The 19189-nt window shown below is 41.0% G+C and overlaps 2 protein-coding genes across 2 annotated transcripts; both read left to right on the top strand.

Moving 5' to 3' along the window:
* The first annotated feature begins 3110 nt into the window (after window positions 1-3110).
* On the top strand, window positions 3111-4768 carry LOC115388838 (insulin-like growth factor-binding protein 5). Its single transcript, XM_030092127.1, has 4 exons — window positions 3111-3469; window positions 3779-3807; window positions 3889-4008; window positions 4100-4768. Exons 1-4 carry the CDS (start codon window positions 3139-3141, stop codon window positions 4202-4204), a joined length of 585 nt encoding a protein of 194 aa, XP_029947987.1. The 5' UTR covers window positions 3111-3138; the 3' UTR covers window positions 4205-4768.
* A 2914-nt stretch (window positions 4769-7682) lies between these two features.
* LOC115389197 (phosphatidylinositol 5-phosphate 4-kinase type-2 gamma-like) lies at window positions 7683-16116 on the top strand. Its single transcript, XM_030092661.1, has 10 exons — window positions 7683-7867; window positions 7950-8047; window positions 8822-8918; window positions 9444-9590; window positions 10877-11023; window positions 11403-11441; window positions 12968-13081; window positions 13168-13432; window positions 13590-13693; window positions 15092-16116. Exons 1-10 carry the CDS (start codon window positions 7733-7735, stop codon window positions 15170-15172), a joined length of 1227 nt encoding a protein of 408 aa, XP_029948521.1. The 5' UTR covers window positions 7683-7732; the 3' UTR covers window positions 15173-16116.
* Window positions 16117-19189: the final 3073 nt, after the last annotated feature.

The raw sequence follows: 19189 nt of genomic DNA, 5'->3' as shown, positions 1-19189 counted from the left end.
TCGACCAATCAGATTGGAGCATGGCCCCTGCGACGAGTCTTTAACCTGCGCGCTGCCGCGTGGATTTCGTTTCATTTCACACACAGTCCTTCTTCTTCCTGAAAGAAGGAACACACTGAAAATGGCACTCAAGATAGTAGAAATGTCACCACGACTCAAGTCATTATGTTTGAAACCCGCTATATTTTCGCTATTTTAGAATAATTTCTTTACCACTTCCCTCTTCTGACGTCATTCGTGCCTATAAACCTTTGTATATACTGTCAATGCTATAAACATGGCAGGGCACCTGAACGTCTCCTAAAGCAAATTTAAACACAGTAAAGACATTTTTGACACAATTGAAACGCAAATTCACTAGTGCTGCAGTAATATAAATTCCAACCATAAATCGATCGCATTATCCAACACAAACTAAACGGGTCATGCAGGTTTGTGAAGCAGTTTTCAGTTAACATTGAATTGCTGCAACTTTTGAAGAGGCAGAGGAACTCTGCTTTTAGAACAAGGAAAGATGTTCCAGTTAGGATTGCCTGGAACTGCTTCCCTTTGGGAAAATCTGAGAAGAGAAAAAGAAATATGTCACCACCTTAGAGAGCATTACTGAAATGCTAAGTGATTGTTACTGAGCAGTTCATCTGCCAGAGATGTATTTTATCTTTTCTTTTTTGGAGAGGATGTTAGGAATAAACCTTTAAGGATGCAAACATTAAAACAGAATATTTTCAGCTATTGAGGGTCTTTTGATAAGTTGGTCAGTTAATTTTCTGTAGAAAATACACCCTAAACAGCCACTTGGACTTACAGCTGATGTTTTTCTTCATAACTGGAGTAAGCCCAAAATGCAATGCACACATCACCATGCAATATTTAAAAATAGAGCAATTCTCAGGGTGCCCTCACCCATAGTAAACTGGGATTGGCTCCAGCACTCTGTGACCCTTCTCTGGAGAAGATGGATGCAGAGGGTGGATAGTGGTGTTGCTTCACAGCAAGAGGACTTGGGTTTTAGATTTAGTTTTAGACCAGAGGCAGAGATTGTGTGGGGTATACATGTTTTTACAATTCCTGAGTGGGATTCCTTGTGGATTGGTGATAGATTGATGCGTTTGTCTCTATGTTGGAGAAAAGCCTGAGCTTTATTTAGCCTGTCAATTAATCTCAGCTGGGATAGGACAAAGCCCCCACAAACATCCATCCATCCATGCATCCACCCATCTTTTGTACTGCTTTATCCAACTGGTCTCGGGGTGCTGGAGCTGATCCCAGCTCACAATGGGCAAAGGCAGGACACACCCAGTCCATCACGGGGCAACCATTGAGACAGTCGCACAGTCATATTACCGCATGCTGACAGCTTAGAGCCACCATTTAGCCTTAGATACATGTGTTTGGACTGTGGGAGGAAACCAAGTGCCCAAGAAAATTCATGTACAGGGAGAACATGCAAACTCCAAATTAAACGGCAACTCGGCCCAACCTTGAATCAAGTATGCAACCTTCTCGCTACCCACTCTGCAGCCTCTTTAAAACAGAAATAGTAAATGTGTGGTGGTGATGAACAAAACAACATGGGAAGATTTTATTGTAGTCACAAATTACAACTTCTTTGTCAGAATTATGCCAAAATTAAAGTCCAATTAAGTTGTGTAATTGTAAAACAAATTTGACAAAAACATTTTGATAGTTTGTGATATGAAAGGCTCCTTGTTAAAGTTTAGCCCCTCTAGGTCTGGTGAGTAAGTTAAAGTTTCATTGCCATTATCTAGTATTTGATACTCTTTATAATCATGCATTAAGTTTAATGATCACTCAAAGTTTTGTGATACTGTCTTCCAGTTCAATGTGTTTGTGACTCACACAATGTGGAATCTACTGGGTGGGACTTTTTGCTCGTGGCTATTGATGTCTTAGTCATCTAGCCTTGAGTGGCACTCCTTCAGTCTTTCAGTGTCAACCATTTCCTTTAAGACTTCAGCCCTACAGTTATAACAACCCTGTAAACACACACTAGGAACACAGTGTTTGTTTTGTGGTTGCTGCACAAAGAAAAGACCAAAACAAGGATGAAAAATGATAGTTTAATTTCATTTGCATACCGCGAGTCTTTATTGGAACTCGCTGTACAGTGGATCCCGACCTTTCATCCCTGGAGACCCTCAGTTTATCCCCGAGAATGGCTGCGGACCCCCTCCCAACACCCACTCCCACACACACACACACACACACACACACACACACACACACACAAAGCCTGTGTGTGTGGGAGTGTGCTACTGCAACAGTAACCACATATTTACTCTGTTATAAATGTCTTACATTTATACCTGGTATACTTTTATTCAGTGACTTTTATTTAACATATTTATACAACAGCCATAATTTAAGTGGCTCCAAGTTGTTACAGAAACATGATGTAATTGGAAAAAGTAAGCTAAATGATGTAAAACTACCATTCACATTCGAATGTTTGCATTTCAGTATTTTGACAGGAGACTTTATTTTTCCATTTCAATTTGCACTATTTCCTCAATCTGCTTACTCAGCATTGTTTCACTGTCAGCTGATAGTGACGGATGACGGGCATGTTTTCACATTAAAATGCAGACAGATGGCCAATTGTTAAAACGATAATCAGCAGTAACTTCAAGAAAAGAGCATTGTTATTTATTTGTTTAGAATTTTGTTCACCCTTATTAAGAGACAAATAAACAATCCTTCAAGAGGGGAAAAGGCAGAGCAGTGGAGGAGCAAACACTGCTGGCGCTTGTGAGTTATCAGTGAAGAAAACATGAACGTCCTCCGTGATGACAGACAACAAATGGCATGAGCATGCGTGAGTGTTTTTATGTGTCAGAGACAAGTCAAACGGGGTGTGCTCAGCTGTGTGGAAATAAGAGGGAAAGCTAACATTCTCCATCACGTGCCCTCTAATACCTTTCCACACTGGTTCAGGCTCTTTAAAAGCTGCTCCCTGTGGTGTCTGTCAGCTTCATTATCACTTTGTATTGGCTGAGAGAAGGCAGTCTAAGGGAGCACAGTTTAATCATACTCAAAACTGTGAGCAGAGTTAGACTAGGAAGTCTTTATTACAATTATTAAGATTGTATTTGAAGACTGGACCGGACCCTGAGATTAATGGACAACTTTTCCACTAAGATGCTTCTGTGCTTGAACATCCTGGTGCTGCTCCTCCTGCAGACGACTCTTTCAAGCCCAGTGACCACGCCACCGAGGGGATGTCCCACCTGCAGAGGAAACCAGTCACAGAGCGCCCCGCCAGCAGACCAGAACACCACCACGCTGGCTCTGGGAGAGGCGTGTGGAGTCTACACTCTGAGCTGTGCCAACGGTCTGCGCTGCGCTCCCCCCGAGGAGGAGCAGAAGCCCCTCCGCGCCCTGCTCGAAGGCAGGGGAGTCTGCAGAAATGCCAGCAGCACCACCACAACCACACAAGTCTACACTGTAGGTAAGGCTCGCACAACTGCTCGTGTCGAAAACACGTAAGACTAAATGAAGAGGCGTCTCTACAGTACAGTGGATTTTCGACCTTGAAAATAAAAAAAAATGCTATTGAAGTATTCTTATTAGGCAAGAAAAAATAAAAAAACTGATCAGAGAAAGGTCTAAAAGAGCTCATTGTGTTGAAATAAATTATGCTGCTGCTTCATAAAGAGGGATAAAAAAGGAAAGTAAAGGGTGTAAAAGTTTTTTAGTTAAGGATCTGACATGTTTTTAAATGATCCATGCCGATTGTTTTTATCTTATTTGCTCCTAGACACCCGTCCAACTGATGACCCAAACGAGGTAAAAGTCCACTTCAGTCAAGGATTCATGGTTGTCAGGAAGTCAGGTTTGAGCTAAATTAAACGTCGTCTCTTCTTATAGGCGCCATGTCGTAAACTGCTGAGAGCACTGATCACAGGTCTGGATGCCCACGTGTTCGAGTCCCATCCCGAAATCTACATGCCCAACTGTGACAAGCGTGGCTTCTTCAGAAAGAAGCAGGTGAGTTTATAATGGCTTTAGTGAAACTCGTTCATGAGTGGATAGTTTTAAAAAGACAGGATGTAGCTACAACTCCACTTGTCTTTTCCAGTGTTTGTCATCCCGAGGCATGAAGCGAGGGAAGTGTTGGTGCGTGGATGAGAACGGCATGCTGGTCCCTTTAAAAGCCAAACAGAAGGCCAGTCGGGGTTGTTGAGAAGCTGGAAAAAGAACGAAGCTCTTCTACCGACATGACTTTAAGATGAAGGAACATCAAACCACAGACTAAAGGAAATGAACAAAGCGTCTCATATGTCAGCTTCCATCAGCCGCAAGCTGATCTTCTCTGATGAAAAGTGGCTTACCAATCAGGCGAAACTATCTTTCTGAAATGGAATGAACATGTGAAAACTCATTTTTCACTAAAATGTATTCAGAATGACACCAACTGGACTTTGTTAGATAATATAACTCTTTTTTTTTAACTGCTCAGTTTGCATTGAAAACATTCACATTGTACATGAATTTCTATTGCTCTGAATCGAACTGCAGGTAGACAGGGTCCTCCTTTAGTTTTTGCTTGTTCAAGTGTTTATTTTTATATTTTAATATTTTAATGTATTTATATATTTCATATGTGCCTTAATCTAAGAAAGCATTTTGACTATTTGGATATTTTAATATCATCCTGTAATCCTATTTATGGTACTTAGGTCTTTTTTAAGATATATTCAGACCTATTTCACCGTCATACTTTAAAACACTGGGGTCACTATTATTTTTCATGGCTTAAATTGATGAACAGAGTCACCAGATGGTATTGAACCGCTGTTTTTTGTGAATAAAATGTGCTGGAACAATAAAAATAAATTAAAATAATGGATGAAAAGAAAAAGAGTCTTTTTTTTTTTCTGAGAACTAAAGGGAAATGGAAAATGTATCTATGGGTGGAAAACAAGACAAAAGCTTTGCCTCCAAGTTTTTCCTGCTATTGTGACTCCATTGAAGTTTTCTGGCGCCCCCCAGGGGACACCTACCCCACACTGAGAGATGACCTTCTTTTATTTATTTATTTATTTATTTCATTTACACGCACGCGCGCGCGCACACACACACACACACACACACACACACACACACACACACACACACACACACACCTTTTTGTATTTTTATATACTTGAACAATTAATTTGAATTCCAACAAGCAGTAAATAGTACTCAATGTATGAGCATTTTTATTTTTGTGTACTATATAACAATACTACTACTACTACTACTACTACTACTACTACTAATAATAATAATAATAATAATAATAATAATAATAATAATAATAATAATGATAATAAATACATTTTTTAGTAAAGCATGCTGTGGGACTACTATATTTTGGTGATTTATATTTTTCTTGATGTATACATTTTTGTTATTTAAAAAAATGAAATAAAATCATCTTCATATATTATCACATACAAAACACTTTTTGAAATTAAAATTGAAATCGTGGACATATAATTTGATTTGCTGTTTATGGAGTTAAATCCTGATCCTGGAATCTGCAGACAAGTGAGAATGAGACTCATATAAACTCATCTTTTCAAGCAGCTTGGAACTGGAACAGTTAATTTTGGGGTATCCCATTTCCTAGCTCTCAGTAGTCCTATGACTGTAAGAAATAAACATCATGGCTTTCACGCTGCTTTATTGCTGCTGTCAAAGTTGAGAAAAGAAACAAAACAGCTAGTCATCACTCACATCAACAAAGGATGCAAGTGTAATAATTCATTTAATATTTGTGGGCATTTATTGTACAACTGTGAGTTTTTTCTGCTACTGACTTCTACTACTACTTATCTCAATTATTTTATCTGGTGATGAGCATCTTCGTTGTAACAAACTGCAACCAAGTGTGCCCATAGGGTTCATTTATCAAATTTGTTTCCTCTTTAATGTAGTTTGGATCATCAGTTATGTTGCGCTGATGTCTGGTTGGTGCACAGCATATTTGATAACTGTTAGAAATCACATTATGGCAAGAACCAGTCAGCTCAGTATAGAGAGGTGACAGTCCATCATTATTTTAAGACCTGAGGGTCAGCCAGTCAGGAATATTGCAAAAATTATGAACGTGTCCCAAGCGAAGCTGGAAAAACCATCAGATGCTACGACAAAGCAGGTTTTACACGAGGAACGCACCGGGAAAACCAACATTCACCTCTGCGGTGGAGGATAAGCTCATATGAGTCACCAGACACAGAAATCGCAGGTTAATAGCACCTCAGGTTGGAGTCAGATAAATGCCACACAGAGCTCTCGCAGCAACACATCTGTACATCAACTGTTCAGAGGAGACCTCAGGGCCCTAAAAAAGGCCTTTATGGTTAAACAGCTGCTGGGAAACCACTTCTAATGAAAAGCAACAAGCAGAAGAGTTCTGTTTGGGCCAAGAAACAGGAGGAAGGTGACCAGATGGTTTCAATATGCACAGTTCACTGTGAAGCGTGATGGTGACGGGGGCTTTCCTTGTTGGGGATTTATTTAAAACTGAAGTCCCTCTGAACCACACGGCTAGTACAGCATCCTGTGTCAACATGCCATCCCATCCGGTTTGCTTTTACCTGGAGCATCATTGATTTTTCAACAGGACCAGAGCTGGCTGGGCCATTAGGCAATATAGGCAAATGCTAAAGGTTCTGTGGCCTCCAGGGGGCGCCAATGATTTTCATTGTTGTAATGATAATTTCATACTGTTATTTATTCACATATCTGAACAATTTTATTTTTGCAGTATTATTGTGTGTCAGATTTATTTTTGTGTGTGTATTTATTTGTAATTTCGTAAGCATAAAAGCATAGAAACTGGGTGGCATGTATTAAAGACCATGGTAAAAAATACTGTTCAATTTCTTATGTAAGAGTATGTAAATATATGTAAAGGGTCAAAGGTCACCGAGAAGGGCCTGCTCCAAACGAGGCGATGACCCGAAACACCCCTCCATGCTGTTTCAAGGCCCATCTGACCATGGAGGAGAGTAACGGAGGGCTGCACCAGATGACCTGAATGGAACCTAAGGTTTGGGATGAGATGGATGCAGAGGGACCAACAAGTGTTCAGCATCTCTGGGAACTCCTTCAAGACTGTTAGAAAACAGTTTCAGGTGGCGATACCTCATGAAATCCCAAGAGTGTAAACAAAGCTGTAAACAAAGAAAAGGGTGGTTAGTTTGAACAATCTAAACTAGCAAAGTTTTTTTTGTGTAGTAATAATTATGTGGTATCATGTTGGTCATAGTTTTGACGTCTTCAGTGAAAACCTACAATGCAAACAGTCATGAAAACGAAGAATATGGTTGAGAAGGTGTGTCCAGACTTTTGACTGGTGTGTGTAACTCTGCAGTCACACTGAGAATTTGGAAAAAAAAAAAAAAAAAGAAAAAAAAAAGACATTATGGCAAAGTTCCCCCAGCTCCACATAATTCAGAATATCCTGGCCATTGTTTAATCATACTGTGATCCTGATTGATGCCGGAGTGCCCTGGGGCTCTGCACCTGTCTGACTCATTGTTTGAAGCGATGGAGAGTGTGTGCGGATCAGGAGGTGTTGATCCGCAGCTCCCAGCCTGCCGCTGCCGCTGCCGCTGCGCACACAGCTCACTTTACATACCGGGACGCCGCAGACACCGGCAGCAGCCTGCTGCTGCTCACACACCGAGCTCTCACACAGAACACCTGGAAAAGCGCCATGTCTTCCCCCAGCGCCACCTCCTCCAGCCTGGCGCCCACGAGGAAAACCAAGAAGAAGCACTTCGTGCAGCAGAAGGTGAAGGAAGCCAGCGACCCCGTGATGAGCGTGCTGATGTGGGGAGTCAGCCACTCGGTAGATACCACGCCGTCTGATGTGTGTTTACATTACCTGCCTGCGCACGTTCGTCAAGTATTGATCCTCTGATCACGCGCAGATTAACGATCTGAGCCAGGTGCCTGTACCTGTCATGCTGCTCCCGGACGACTTCAGAGCCAGCAGCAAGATCAAAGTCAACAATCACCTCTTCAACAAGTACAGTACTGAGCTGCTCTGCTCTGTGCATCCTTGCTGCCGCCTCAGAATGCCATCAGAATGTTCTGCTGCTGCTGTCATGATTTGTTTGTAGGCTTTTCTTATCACAAATAGCAGGCCTCTTTAGTGAACAACGGTGCTTTGCACCTCATTGTAAACATTCAGCCCCTTCACTGCTGCAGCATCACTGTTAACAATGCAACATTGTGCATGGTGCTCCAAACTGAAGGTAGAAATTCAACAACTTTCAATGTGATTTGAAGCAAACAAATGAGCCTGGACTAAAATGAAGTTGCTATAAAAGCTGCCAAATTTATTTTACGAACGTCTTGAGATCATCAGAAATGAATACTATTCTGAATTATGTTATAAAAATATTATTTCTAAAAGCTGTTTTTTGTGAAATGTCTTACTCGAGGTTCATTTTCTATAAGCATCGAGTCTCCAAACTGAGTGGCTTTCAATAATCCTTTAATCCATTCAGGAATCCAGGTCCACTGAAGTCCCATAAACAGAGGTCAGAAGAACAATAACATAGATTTTCTCAAGTTCAAATGCAGTCGCCTTGCTGAGGGTTGACTCAAAGAATGTATAATAAGTTGTGTTGTTTGTGATTTGCTGTGAAAAGTGTGAACCGACAGGGTGGTGAAAAGTCATGTTTGAAATGTTTGGTATGAAACGTTTGGCTCGATGCTTCGAAGAAGAAGAATGTTCCTCCACAATGAATCGGTGCTTTGTTATTGTTCTGTTTATTAAATCTTCTTTGGCCCGCAGAGAAAACCTTCCTGGACAGTTCAAATTTAAAGAGTACTGCCCACAGGTGTTCAGAAACCTGCGAGAGCGCTTCGGCATCGAAGACCAGGACTTCCAGGTATGACGAGGTTACGCAGAGGCTGATCACACAGAGTTCACCCGTCTCCTTTTCATACCTGCTGCTTTCCACATTTGCATTTTTCTTTGTGTCACATTTGCATGTGCAAATTGGTGCATGGCCACCACCCTGTATGTTCAGTACACATTTACTTCGCTCGTAAAGAGACCTCTTGTCTGACTCCTTTTGAATGAGCTAATTCCACTTACGAATACTGAAGGAAGAACAATATATATCTCTTCAGCGATGCTGAAACAGAGATGGGTGCTTCTGGTATTTTTAGAGCTTCTCAAATGTGTCAGACTTCTAAAATCAATATCAATGAAGGGTTAAAGCAGAATTTGTGCTCAAACAAAGTGTGCAATAATGATGCATTTGTTCCTGTGAGTCTAAATTCAACGTATGCTTCCCAGTCTTCCTTGACACCGGTATTTTTACATGATACATCTGGGCGAGCGTTCCAGTGAGAGCGTTTGATGGTGAGTCACTGCCTGATGTCACATGACGCTGTGCTTGCCGGTCCAGGTTTCTCTGGCCCGCAGCTCCCCGTTCAGAGACGAGGACGGGGTCTGTGGCGGGCTGCTCACCTCATATGACCACACTCTGGTCGTAAAAGAAATTTCCAGCGAGGAGGTGGAAGAAATGCATAATATCCTCTCCGAGTATCACCAGGTATGGCCAAACCTCTCACGGTTTATAAAACCACCAAACAGTTCATATTTACTGAAGTTAAAGTAATTCTTTTTTTTTTTCTAAGTCTAATCAAGGATTCCTTTACTTGTGGCCTTCCACTCTGTCTCTCTCTCTCTTTCTCTATTGTCGCCTGTATACTGGTAGAAAAAATGTGGCCTTTTTTCCATGATAACCCTGGTTGCCATGGCAAAGGTTTTACAACATCAAAGCTGAGGGATGAGTGTTAGAATTTCAAACAGGGAGTTTTTCCTCCAGAAGTAATGGTACATGAACAGGGCTCCAGCTTTTACATTTAAATAAGACTTTAGAAAAAGAACCCGTTTCCCAATAAAGAACATATTATTTTGGCCTGTTTTTAAGGTAACACACAGATCTGCAAGAGAATTTGTAAACAAGTTAAATTTAAATCAGCTCAATAGGAAATACTGACTGCTTTGACATTTTTAACAAAATGAAAACATCACATTAATATTATTGTCATTTTTACTATCTGAAAAAAGGGACTTTTCCCAGCAGGCATCTTAACTAATATTCTTGAAAAAGTAAAGATGACCTTAAACAGGTTCTGTTGCATTAAGGTGTGATAGTTTGAGGCTGTGAGCAGGTTCCCAACAGTGAAATGGCATTTAACTGTAATTAATTGCATTAACCTGTACATTCAGACAAGTTCTGTGACACGGCACAGAAAGGAATATGATTATAATCATGATGAGAGGAGTATCATGCACAAAAGGGGTGCTTCAGTTGAAGGGGCTTTCACATGTTTCTCATGGTTTTTGTCTAATCCTTCATTGAATGGCGCATCCCTTCACATTGATGAAAATTGCTGACAAAATGGCCTGAAAGCAGATGATCATATGTTTAGAATATTTTAAAGGAGTTTCACTGAAAAACACATTTTGTTTGTATCCATCACAGCATTTTTTTCTTGCATTGCTAACGTGTCGCATGTCCACTCAGTCTTGTTCTCCTCCTCGGTGCTTTTACGCCAATGCTTTACCAGCACCTGTGACTCAGTAGATGCACAAAACATTCAGACTGAGAGGAGTGTGTATCAGGTGACTCTCAAGGCTGAATGCATTCTGTCTCTTTAGACTGACTAATAAAAACATCAATCTATCAATTGTTTTATAAGTCATCCATCCTGTGATTGATATTCAGCGATGATCATGTGCCAGAGGAGGATCTCTTTGTATTTTGGCTCAACCCCATGTCTGACATTTCCGTTCGGTCCCTGATGAGTTATCCCTCATTCCCTCCTCCAGCATGTTGTCACCTGCCACGGCAGCACGCTGCTCCCTCAGTTTCTGGCCATGTACAGAGTCACAGTGGACGGTGAGGAGACGTACCTGCTGGTGATGAGGAACATGTGCAGCCACAGACTGCAGGTACATCAAAAGTACGACCTCAAGGTAAATCCTCCGCCAGTTATCTGAACATGAATTGTGAGTTTGATCAGCACGGCACAACGTTTGATGGTAATATTCATCTCAGTTGATTTGGTGGATGTTACCTCCTCCTCACAGTAAGAGTAGTGAGCTGTCCAAAGCTGTATTGACTTTGATTCCATATTTCTTGATTTTACGAAAATCGCAGTAGACTTATGTGTAGTTTGAAGCATATCGGTGGTCTTTGATCAAACTGAGAAATGTCTTCTCTCTCACTAAGCCTTCTTATTGCCATTCATATCAACCCAGAACCACTGCAGAACGTTGTACTCGTACATTATGCATGACTTCACTAACTGTTAACCATTTTTTTAGACAGTAACATGTTTGAAACTTTCCTCAGGGCTCCCTGGTGTCTCGTGAGGCAAGTTTTAAAGAGAAGGTGAGAACACATGAAAGTAAAAAGTTGTATGACATGGATACTGTTACACACCATGCACTGCATAGCTTTTTGATTTATTAGTGCTAAATTATCCTGTTATGTTATGAATAGAAGTGTTATGTTGTCCGTCTCCCTGTGATGGATTGGTGACCTTTCCAAGGCGTACTCGACCTTTGCCCATGGTGCAGGGATCGCCTCCGGTACCCGGGATGGATGGATGAAAACAGTCAAGGATAGCTCAGAATCATTCAAGCAAATGCTGTGTATGAAACTAGGGAGAGAATATTATGCAGCTGTATGAAGGCTTGTTTTCAATATCTTTTTAAACTAATTTCATTTGACATTTACATAAAAGAAGTAAAAGTGTTCCTTTAACTTTGTTAATAATAAACAAATGAGTCATATAGGACATTAAAATGTTGACTGTGAAAAGGTCTGCTGAGCTTGAGTGACATAAAAATACAATAACGTAAGAAAAATCTAGATGAAAATGGTTTCCCATTTCTCACATCTTGTCCATTCAACCATGATGCATTCATTCATTCTGAGAATGAGTAAGAGGTAATTCCTGCCGCTGTTTTAATGTGTTTATGCTTTTTGTGGGCTGTTAGTTTTTTTTTTTTTTTTTTTCTATTACCAACAGCAGCAGGTCAGCATTCGGCTCCGGGCGCCGCTTTGTCGCACTGTGTGCATCACAACAGCTGTTCTACATGCTCTTCTTTCACCTGTTTAAGTTAAGTAATAGAAAAGCCAGTATGAGCACAAAGTAAACAGACCCGAGCAGGAACGGCTCGTCTCTCGCCTCTTCCAGGCAGACTTGGATCAAGGAACTGCACCGCAAGTGTGAATACTGCCTAAGTCCATAATATGTTGTTTTTATTAAACAACTGCAACCTAATAAGCTGGAAGCGGCTGCACCCGTGCTGCCACGGTGTGTGTGTGTGTGTGTGTGTGTGTGTGTGTGTGTGTGTGTGTGTGTGTGTGTGTGTGTGTGTGTGTGAGGATGTGGGCGTACTTAGTATTCAAGCTGTTCTTCTCAGGTTGACAGGCTACGTCTCTGACTGCAAACCAAGAAATGCACTTTTAGAAAAGTGTGACTGAGGGCAGAGTGTGAAATTGTTTTTACAGTCATTAACTGTTATTGTTTGTGCTTTATGACAAATGTGATCTGAAGATTAGATTGTCATCAATGTATTCAGAGAAGAAATATCACTTAGCAACAGAGTGTTGAAGTCGTATCAGAAGCCCCCCTTTCGGCCTCGGGCGACTCTGACCTAGATAAAAAAAGACTAAAAAATATCCGGGTGAATGGGCTGAGCTTGATTAACGGCAGAAGTGTGGAAACCTTTTGATATTTCTCTCTCTACTGATTCGGAAAACAAAATTTTCTGGATTATTATTTGAGTTTTATGTTTCTGAAAATAGGAGGGCTAATCATGTTTTAATGAGAAAAATGCAAATGAACGTTGTAATATATGACTTTTCTGCTGTGTGTCACTGAGCGAGTCTTCAATCTGCATCTCCAGGTCAAAGAAGTGCCCACTTTTAAGGATGTGGACTTCAGAAATAACATGCAGAAGGTGTATGTGGGCGATGAGGAGAAGGGAAAGATCATGGACAAGCTCAACAGAGACATAGAGGTAAAAAAAAAAGAAAAAAGAAAAAGTGTTCCCTCTTGAAGATTGAGTTTCTATTTGACTGAGAGTATGAGGTGTGTGTTTAACAGTTTCTAGTGCGCATGAGGCTCATGGACTACAGCCTCCTGCTGGGTATCCACGATGTCGACAGAGCTGAAAGGGAGGAAGAAGAAGAGGAGGAGGAGGTAATGGATTCGTCCTACGAGGAGGAAGCAGAGGGTGAAAATGGCCTCCCTCCTCCTCCGGGCTCCACCTCCCCTCAAGGAATCGCGGGCTACATGAACTCCTTCAAGCCCATGGGTCCCGGCGAGTTCGATCCCTACGTGGACGTGTACGCCGTTCAGAGCGCCGTGGGTGAGTCCTGACTGCTGGGACGTCTGCTGCTTTTAAACAGAAGCTCTGCCGCTGTCGAACGACTGAACCTCGCCACACGCCACGCTGCGGCAGTCAAAGTCATACGTGCAGATCAATACCGCTACATATTAACCTTATAAATCACTTCCCTGTGCAGGTGCGCCCCAGAGAGAGGTGTATTTTATGGGTCTGATTGATGTGCTGACGCAGTACGATACCAAGAAGAAAGCTGCCCACGCTGCCAAGGCTGTCAAACACGGGGTGAGAGGTCAAGGTTCTTTAATGCCATCAGTTAACATCTGCTCTCTCTGCACCCCGAACCCCGCTGAAACAGGGTCTCCCTGATCCTGGTGCTGTAGGAGCCCTGCCCTGGTTCAGGGAAACGACGTCTGTATTAAGCAAACTCCAAATTCTTTCTATAGTTTTAAAGTAAAAAATAAAGTACCTGTTCATCTTGAATATGTTCACATTCAATTGAGTTTTTGGAAAATCCTTTATATACATAATATATTCTATTTATATATATTATGTATATAGAGCACTTGAAATGTCTTATGAAGACAAAGTGAGGCATGAAATTTTATCCGTGATACTGAGACAGTTTATATGTATTCCATCCATCCATCTATCATCCTGCTTTATTGAAGTCAAGGTGAAGACAGTAGAGCTGATTCAGGCGTAATGGCAGTTAAAGTCAGACAGTCGAGGAAGAGCCACTTCTGGAGTGAAGAGGAGACACATTTCTTGTTAAATGAAGTCAAAGCCCTCAACACAGATAAGACTGACTGTAGGCATTCCCATTTTCAGAGAGACAAGAGCAAATGTTTTGAAAGTATGAGGTTATTTTCTGAATGTTGTGTCATCATTATGAATTAAATCCAATAATTCACTGAAAGATGTGAACCAGGGTTTGTGAAATGCATGTAAACACATTATTTTTTTTTTTTAAAAATCATCTGATTGCTTCCAGTGCACAGATTTATGTCAGCAGGCTCAATGTTTCTCCTCAAATTAATGTGGGCAAAAGCTTTTCGCTTCTCAGAGCACAATTTGTGCAGCCTTCAGCACACTATTTTTCACAGACTCACCCCCACGGTATGGCTTCCAGTATCACACTACTTAACAAGTAAAGGGTCGCTGGCTCCTGCTGCTGCATGTCTGATCTCTCCTCAGTTTTGGGTTCCAGCGTTACTACATGAACCCCGCTCCACTGAAACGGTGCTTCCCAAAGGACTGATTAGGATCAGCAGCTACTTCCATTGAAAACTTTCAGCTCCTTGTAACTTTTACACTGTGCAAGGTGATTCTGTGGGCGTGCAGTCTGATCTGTTCTGCACGCTGCTTGTTTGATGCTTTTGTTTTTTTTGATGTTTGCACTGAAAACATTCTGATTTAAATAAACGGGTTATCATTACCGAGCTTTGCAGAAACCTGGTAACGGCCTATTCATCTAGCCAGGAAGGAGTAAAAAGAAACCTTTCATCATCTATTCTTTTATTTTGTTGTTGTTACATGTGCCTTTATTCGGTCGTGATATGGAGAATGTGAGAAATGGACTGATTCTTCTGCAGTATAAAGCCAAACTACTTTCCTGCTATGTCTCCTCTCATTTGATTTTCTTTTTCTAATCAACTGCTTTTTTTTTTTTCTGTCGTGCAGGCAGGTGCAGAAATCTCGACGGTTCACCCGGAGCAGTACGCCAAACGTTTCAAGGAGTTCATCGCCAACATGTTTGCCTAATTCAAGAACCTTTTAATACATGAATATTTCAGCTGTGCAATGCCTACGCGGTGCCAAGTCAACATCATTTTAATGATGGGTTTATATCCAAGGCAGTGGGTTTTCCTGGCAGCTCGCGGCCGATGAGTTCTGTTTTCCTTTAAATCTCTGGCAACACTTCACAGACAGCTGAGCGTCCCTGAAGCAAGTAGAGTCATGCAACTGAACCACTCCGCCGTTCAGATATTTATCATGGTGACCAGAGGTGAATGGAGATGTTTTTTTTTTCATCACGTTCATCCGTTACGCTTCCAGCTTTCTGTCTGAGAGAATCAACCGTGTCCCCACAAGATTTTGAAGCACGATTCAGGTATTGATTTGTGTCTCCCTTATTTTGATTTCTCCGTCAATGATCATGCTGTGGTGATGAAAATCATTTGGGATGATGCCTCATGTTTTACACGCCGCAGAGATGAATTTATATTTAAAAGTTCATGTTATTCGTGTTATTGAAGAAAAAAGATTAATTTTAGGAGCAGCAGTGACGTTTCAAAATCTAGCATAAAAAGATGAAATGAAGCAGTTAAAAACAAATCTTGCAAACGAGCAAATTGTTATTCTTTTTTTAAATTGCAATTTTAAGACAATTGAGTTGATTTTGTATTTCAATAAAGAAATTATGCTTTTACACTTTGACTCTCAATCAGATTATTTTGGCAGTAATTTCTATGAATTATCACGTGTTGTATCATCTTCAAGGTGGACTTACATGTAGAGTCAGTACATCTGTTATTTCACTTGATGTCTGGAACGCTCATGTTAGAGTTTCCGCCTAATTACCTGTCAGACCACATGAGACGGCATTAAAAAAAGGTACTCTAAGTAATCCATGTTTTTGGACTGTGGGACACCTGAAGGAAATGATCACCTGCACAAGGAGAACATCCCATAACCACTATACTAACCATGGGGCACCAAAATGTACATGTTTCTTTAAATACATAAAAATAAAAAAATACCCTTGTCGTCCTCATTTGGTCTTCTCCCCTGTCCCAGTCCAACTGGCACACATTCCTGAAGCTCCTTTGAAATCTGTCCTGAGGATTTCATTTTGGACTAAAAGATGAGTGGACAAACGGAGCCAGACGAGAGGAAAGAAGATGAGAAATTCAGAGAAGAAGTCAGCGTGTAAACAAACGTATGTGGACCACTTAAATCAAGTCAGTAGAGTTCACTGCTGCTATTGTGCTGTGTTGTTGTTATTTTTTGTAATTTTACTGCCAAAAAAATGTCCTCTGCTAATAACTGTACATTAATTTGCTGTGTTTTCTCTCTGTGTGGGCAAAAGAATGGGAGCGAGACGTTTGCAAAGTCTGGTGCCTGGCTGCTGTGTTTGCCGTAGTAATCCTGCTTTTTAGAGCTGAATTCTGGCTGTGAGGTTTTCACAGTTGTGTGAACATAAACATGTAAATCTGTCCATATTAAAGAGGCTCCACAAAGCTCTCTCTCCTGCTATGAGCGATCTCAAAGATAGATAGATTGGTTTTGCACAGGATGCTGCTGTATCTTGTTTTTTTAACCTTGTGCGACTCAAATTGTTGCAGAGGAACAAACTCACGGCGAATGCAGTGATTCAGCGGCTCTCCATTGTCCCCCAGTTTCTAAAAAGAGCCATTCATTACTGACCTTGGAGCTGATGAAGTTTTCTCCCTCCTATAAAAATAAGTGTTTTCATTTTGGATTCTTGATCTTGATCCACCAAGTAACCTCGAATACACTCTGACACATGCTGGCCAGCTTGAGCTGTATTGTGCTTTTGGGTCATAGAGGTGACGCCAGTCACTGTTGGTGCTCAGTGTGGTTCTAGAGCACAGATATCTACACATTTTAAGTCTTATTATTGCACATCGGGCTACATTTGTCACTGCGTCTTTCTCCGAGGAAAAATAGGATTCAGTCTCCTGTGAATCTAAAAAATCGAACCCACCTCAGAGACTGTGATAAGGCTTATAAATGAGCGGCCTTGACCTACTTCTTTGTAGGTCAAAGCCAGAAGGGCCTCTAACGGGGAACGGCATGACATCCGTGAGCTCTCACGTTCTCGTTGAGTGTTTATAACGCTGGCCGCTGGAGCGCTTCTACCTGCGATTCAACCTGCCAGGTGTAAATTCTACAGTTTATTAAAATGTCAAAATAAGTGAATAGATAAAAACAAATCTGAACAGACACAACCGTAAACCAAACACCACACAGCTCGGGCAGTCGCCTCCGTGTATTGATCATGAATGCTCCGTGTATCGTTGCATGAGTAAAAAAAACATACAAATGGCGAGAGATGCTTACACCACGTACATGTACACTCAGCCGAGTCTCCAGATCAACACAAAATACACACAGTACTGCAGGAGGACTGTTTCCTTAAAGTATCTTTTAAAAAATATTCATTTGGGGAACATTCCTCTGTTTATTTTCAACCCCTCATAAATATCATTTAAGCATTCAAAGGCCTGTACTTTTCTTTTTTTTTTTTTTTTTTAATAGATGAACCTGTGTTGAGTTATTACCACTATTGTCGCCCTCTTTTCCTATTAGTCACAATGAGAATAATATTAGTTGATTAAAAAATAAAACACCGTGACAAACCACCGAAACTCTACCGTCTGTAAAACATGTTAGTATTTGTAGTAATGAATTCATCGCTTCTCGTCTACATTCAGTCCAAATCAAGGCGCTCCACTTGTTCAGGTACGTATCAAGTATTACACCGGCCTCGATGAAGGGTTACTGCTGAAGTAATGCACACACCCTGTACAGTAGTTATGCCAGACGCACGGATACAAACGGAACATGAAACCTCAGTAAATCAGGCTGTTATCAAAGGGGAGCCGAGCCGAGCCGCCGCAGAGTGAGTAACCCTTTGAGTTTTATACACAGACCCAACTGTACAAATCATACAATAACAATCTGGAAAATGAAGCACTTTTAGATTTTTAGATTTATACTTTTTTTTTTTTAAATCAACGAATCTCTGTACAGTAATTTTTGATTATCTTTATAACAATCCCTTTTTCCTGCCATCCTAGAGTTTGTTTTTGTTCTTTTTCTTTCTTTTTTTTTTTTTAAATACACAACATAATTTATGCACTAGCTGTGTCGAACATACTAAAACAGACATTCACTGTCAAACTTAATAACCCTTTGTCGTCTGTGGAGTCGGGAAATCAGGACGCGCCTCCTTCAGAGTACTGTAAACTTATTGCAGCTCTCCGTCAATGTGCAGGCATGTTGTTTGAGGCCACGGACAACTTCCTGTGATCATCTGAGAGGAGAATAATCTGGAATACTGACTGCATTATCACACTGTGTTAGAGTAATACCATCAGAAGCAGTGGGGGGGGGGGGGGGGGGAGCGGGGGCCGGCTGTCAAACCTTTCAGACTTTTTCTTGAACATCAGGGATCATTGTCTTCATTCTTTTTTTGTATGTTTGTAAGACAGATTTATCTATATTCTAATATAATGTTAAATAATGTCATGATCATTTAGTGAGTCAATATTTGACTCCCCTGTAATTCTTAAGGAATCATTTATCTTTACTTTCTTTCTGGTTCAGTGTTAACTTTACATCGATTTTTCCATTCCAGGATAAAAAGGCTACAGCAGATCCGAGCCTACACTGAGAAAAACGCAGGCTGGTTCATTTAGAGGCAGAAATTCAGCTAATACTCTTTTTTTTTTTTTTTTTTTAGACTATGTAAGAAATCTGGAGGAACCAAACAATTTCTAGGATGGAGATAGCAAAGTGTGTGTGTGTCACCTGTAGACTAGACTGGTCACTATGGCAACAGGAGAGCTGGATGTTGTTACAGAACTGTTGCTCACTTCAGGTTACAACGCGCCCAACAGGAAATGATATCCGATTCTTTAAAGATGCTCCATCTAGTAACGAAATATTACAACTGTAACATCTCCCCCCTCCCCGGGACAAACCGCCCCGCCCCCCCGAAACACTTCATTACATTCTTATTTAATCTCAGTG

This window comes from Salarias fasciatus, chromosome 5 (genome assembly GCF_902148845.1).
Source record: "Salarias fasciatus chromosome 5, fSalaFa1.1, whole genome shotgun sequence".
NCBI classification, from domain to species: Eukaryota; Metazoa; Chordata; class Actinopteri; order Blenniiformes; family Blenniidae; genus Salarias; species Salarias fasciatus.
The sequence above is the reverse complement of the archived record's forward strand: the minus strand, read 5'-3'. Positions and strand labels throughout refer to the sequence as shown.

Excerpts from the sequence above, each read along its gene's own strand:
- LOC115388838 (XM_030092127.1), top strand. The coding sequence starts at position 3,139 with ATGGACAACTTTTCCACTAAGATGCTTCTGTGCTTGAACATCCTGGTG. Across the intron at positions 3,470-3,778 it reads CACACAAGTCTACACTGTAG|ACACCCGTCCAACTGATGAC; the intron begins GTAAGGCTCGCA and ends ATTTGCTCCTAG. Across the intron at positions 4,009-4,099 it reads GCTTCTTCAGAAAGAAGCAG|TGTTTGTCATCCCGAGGCAT; the intron begins GTGAGTTTATAA and ends TGTCTTTTCCAG.
- LOC115389197 (XM_030092661.1), top strand. The coding sequence starts at position 7,733 with ATGTCTTCCCCCAGCGCCACCTCCTCCAGCCTGGCGCCCACGAGGAAA. Across the intron at positions 9,591-10,876 it reads TCCTCTCCGAGTATCACCAG|CATGTTGTCACCTGCCACGG; the intron begins GTATGGCCAAAC and ends TCCCTCCTCCAG. Across the intron at positions 13,433-13,589 it reads CGCCGTTCAGAGCGCCGTGG|GTGCGCCCCAGAGAGAGGTG; the intron begins GTGAGTCCTGAC and ends TTCCCTGTGCAG.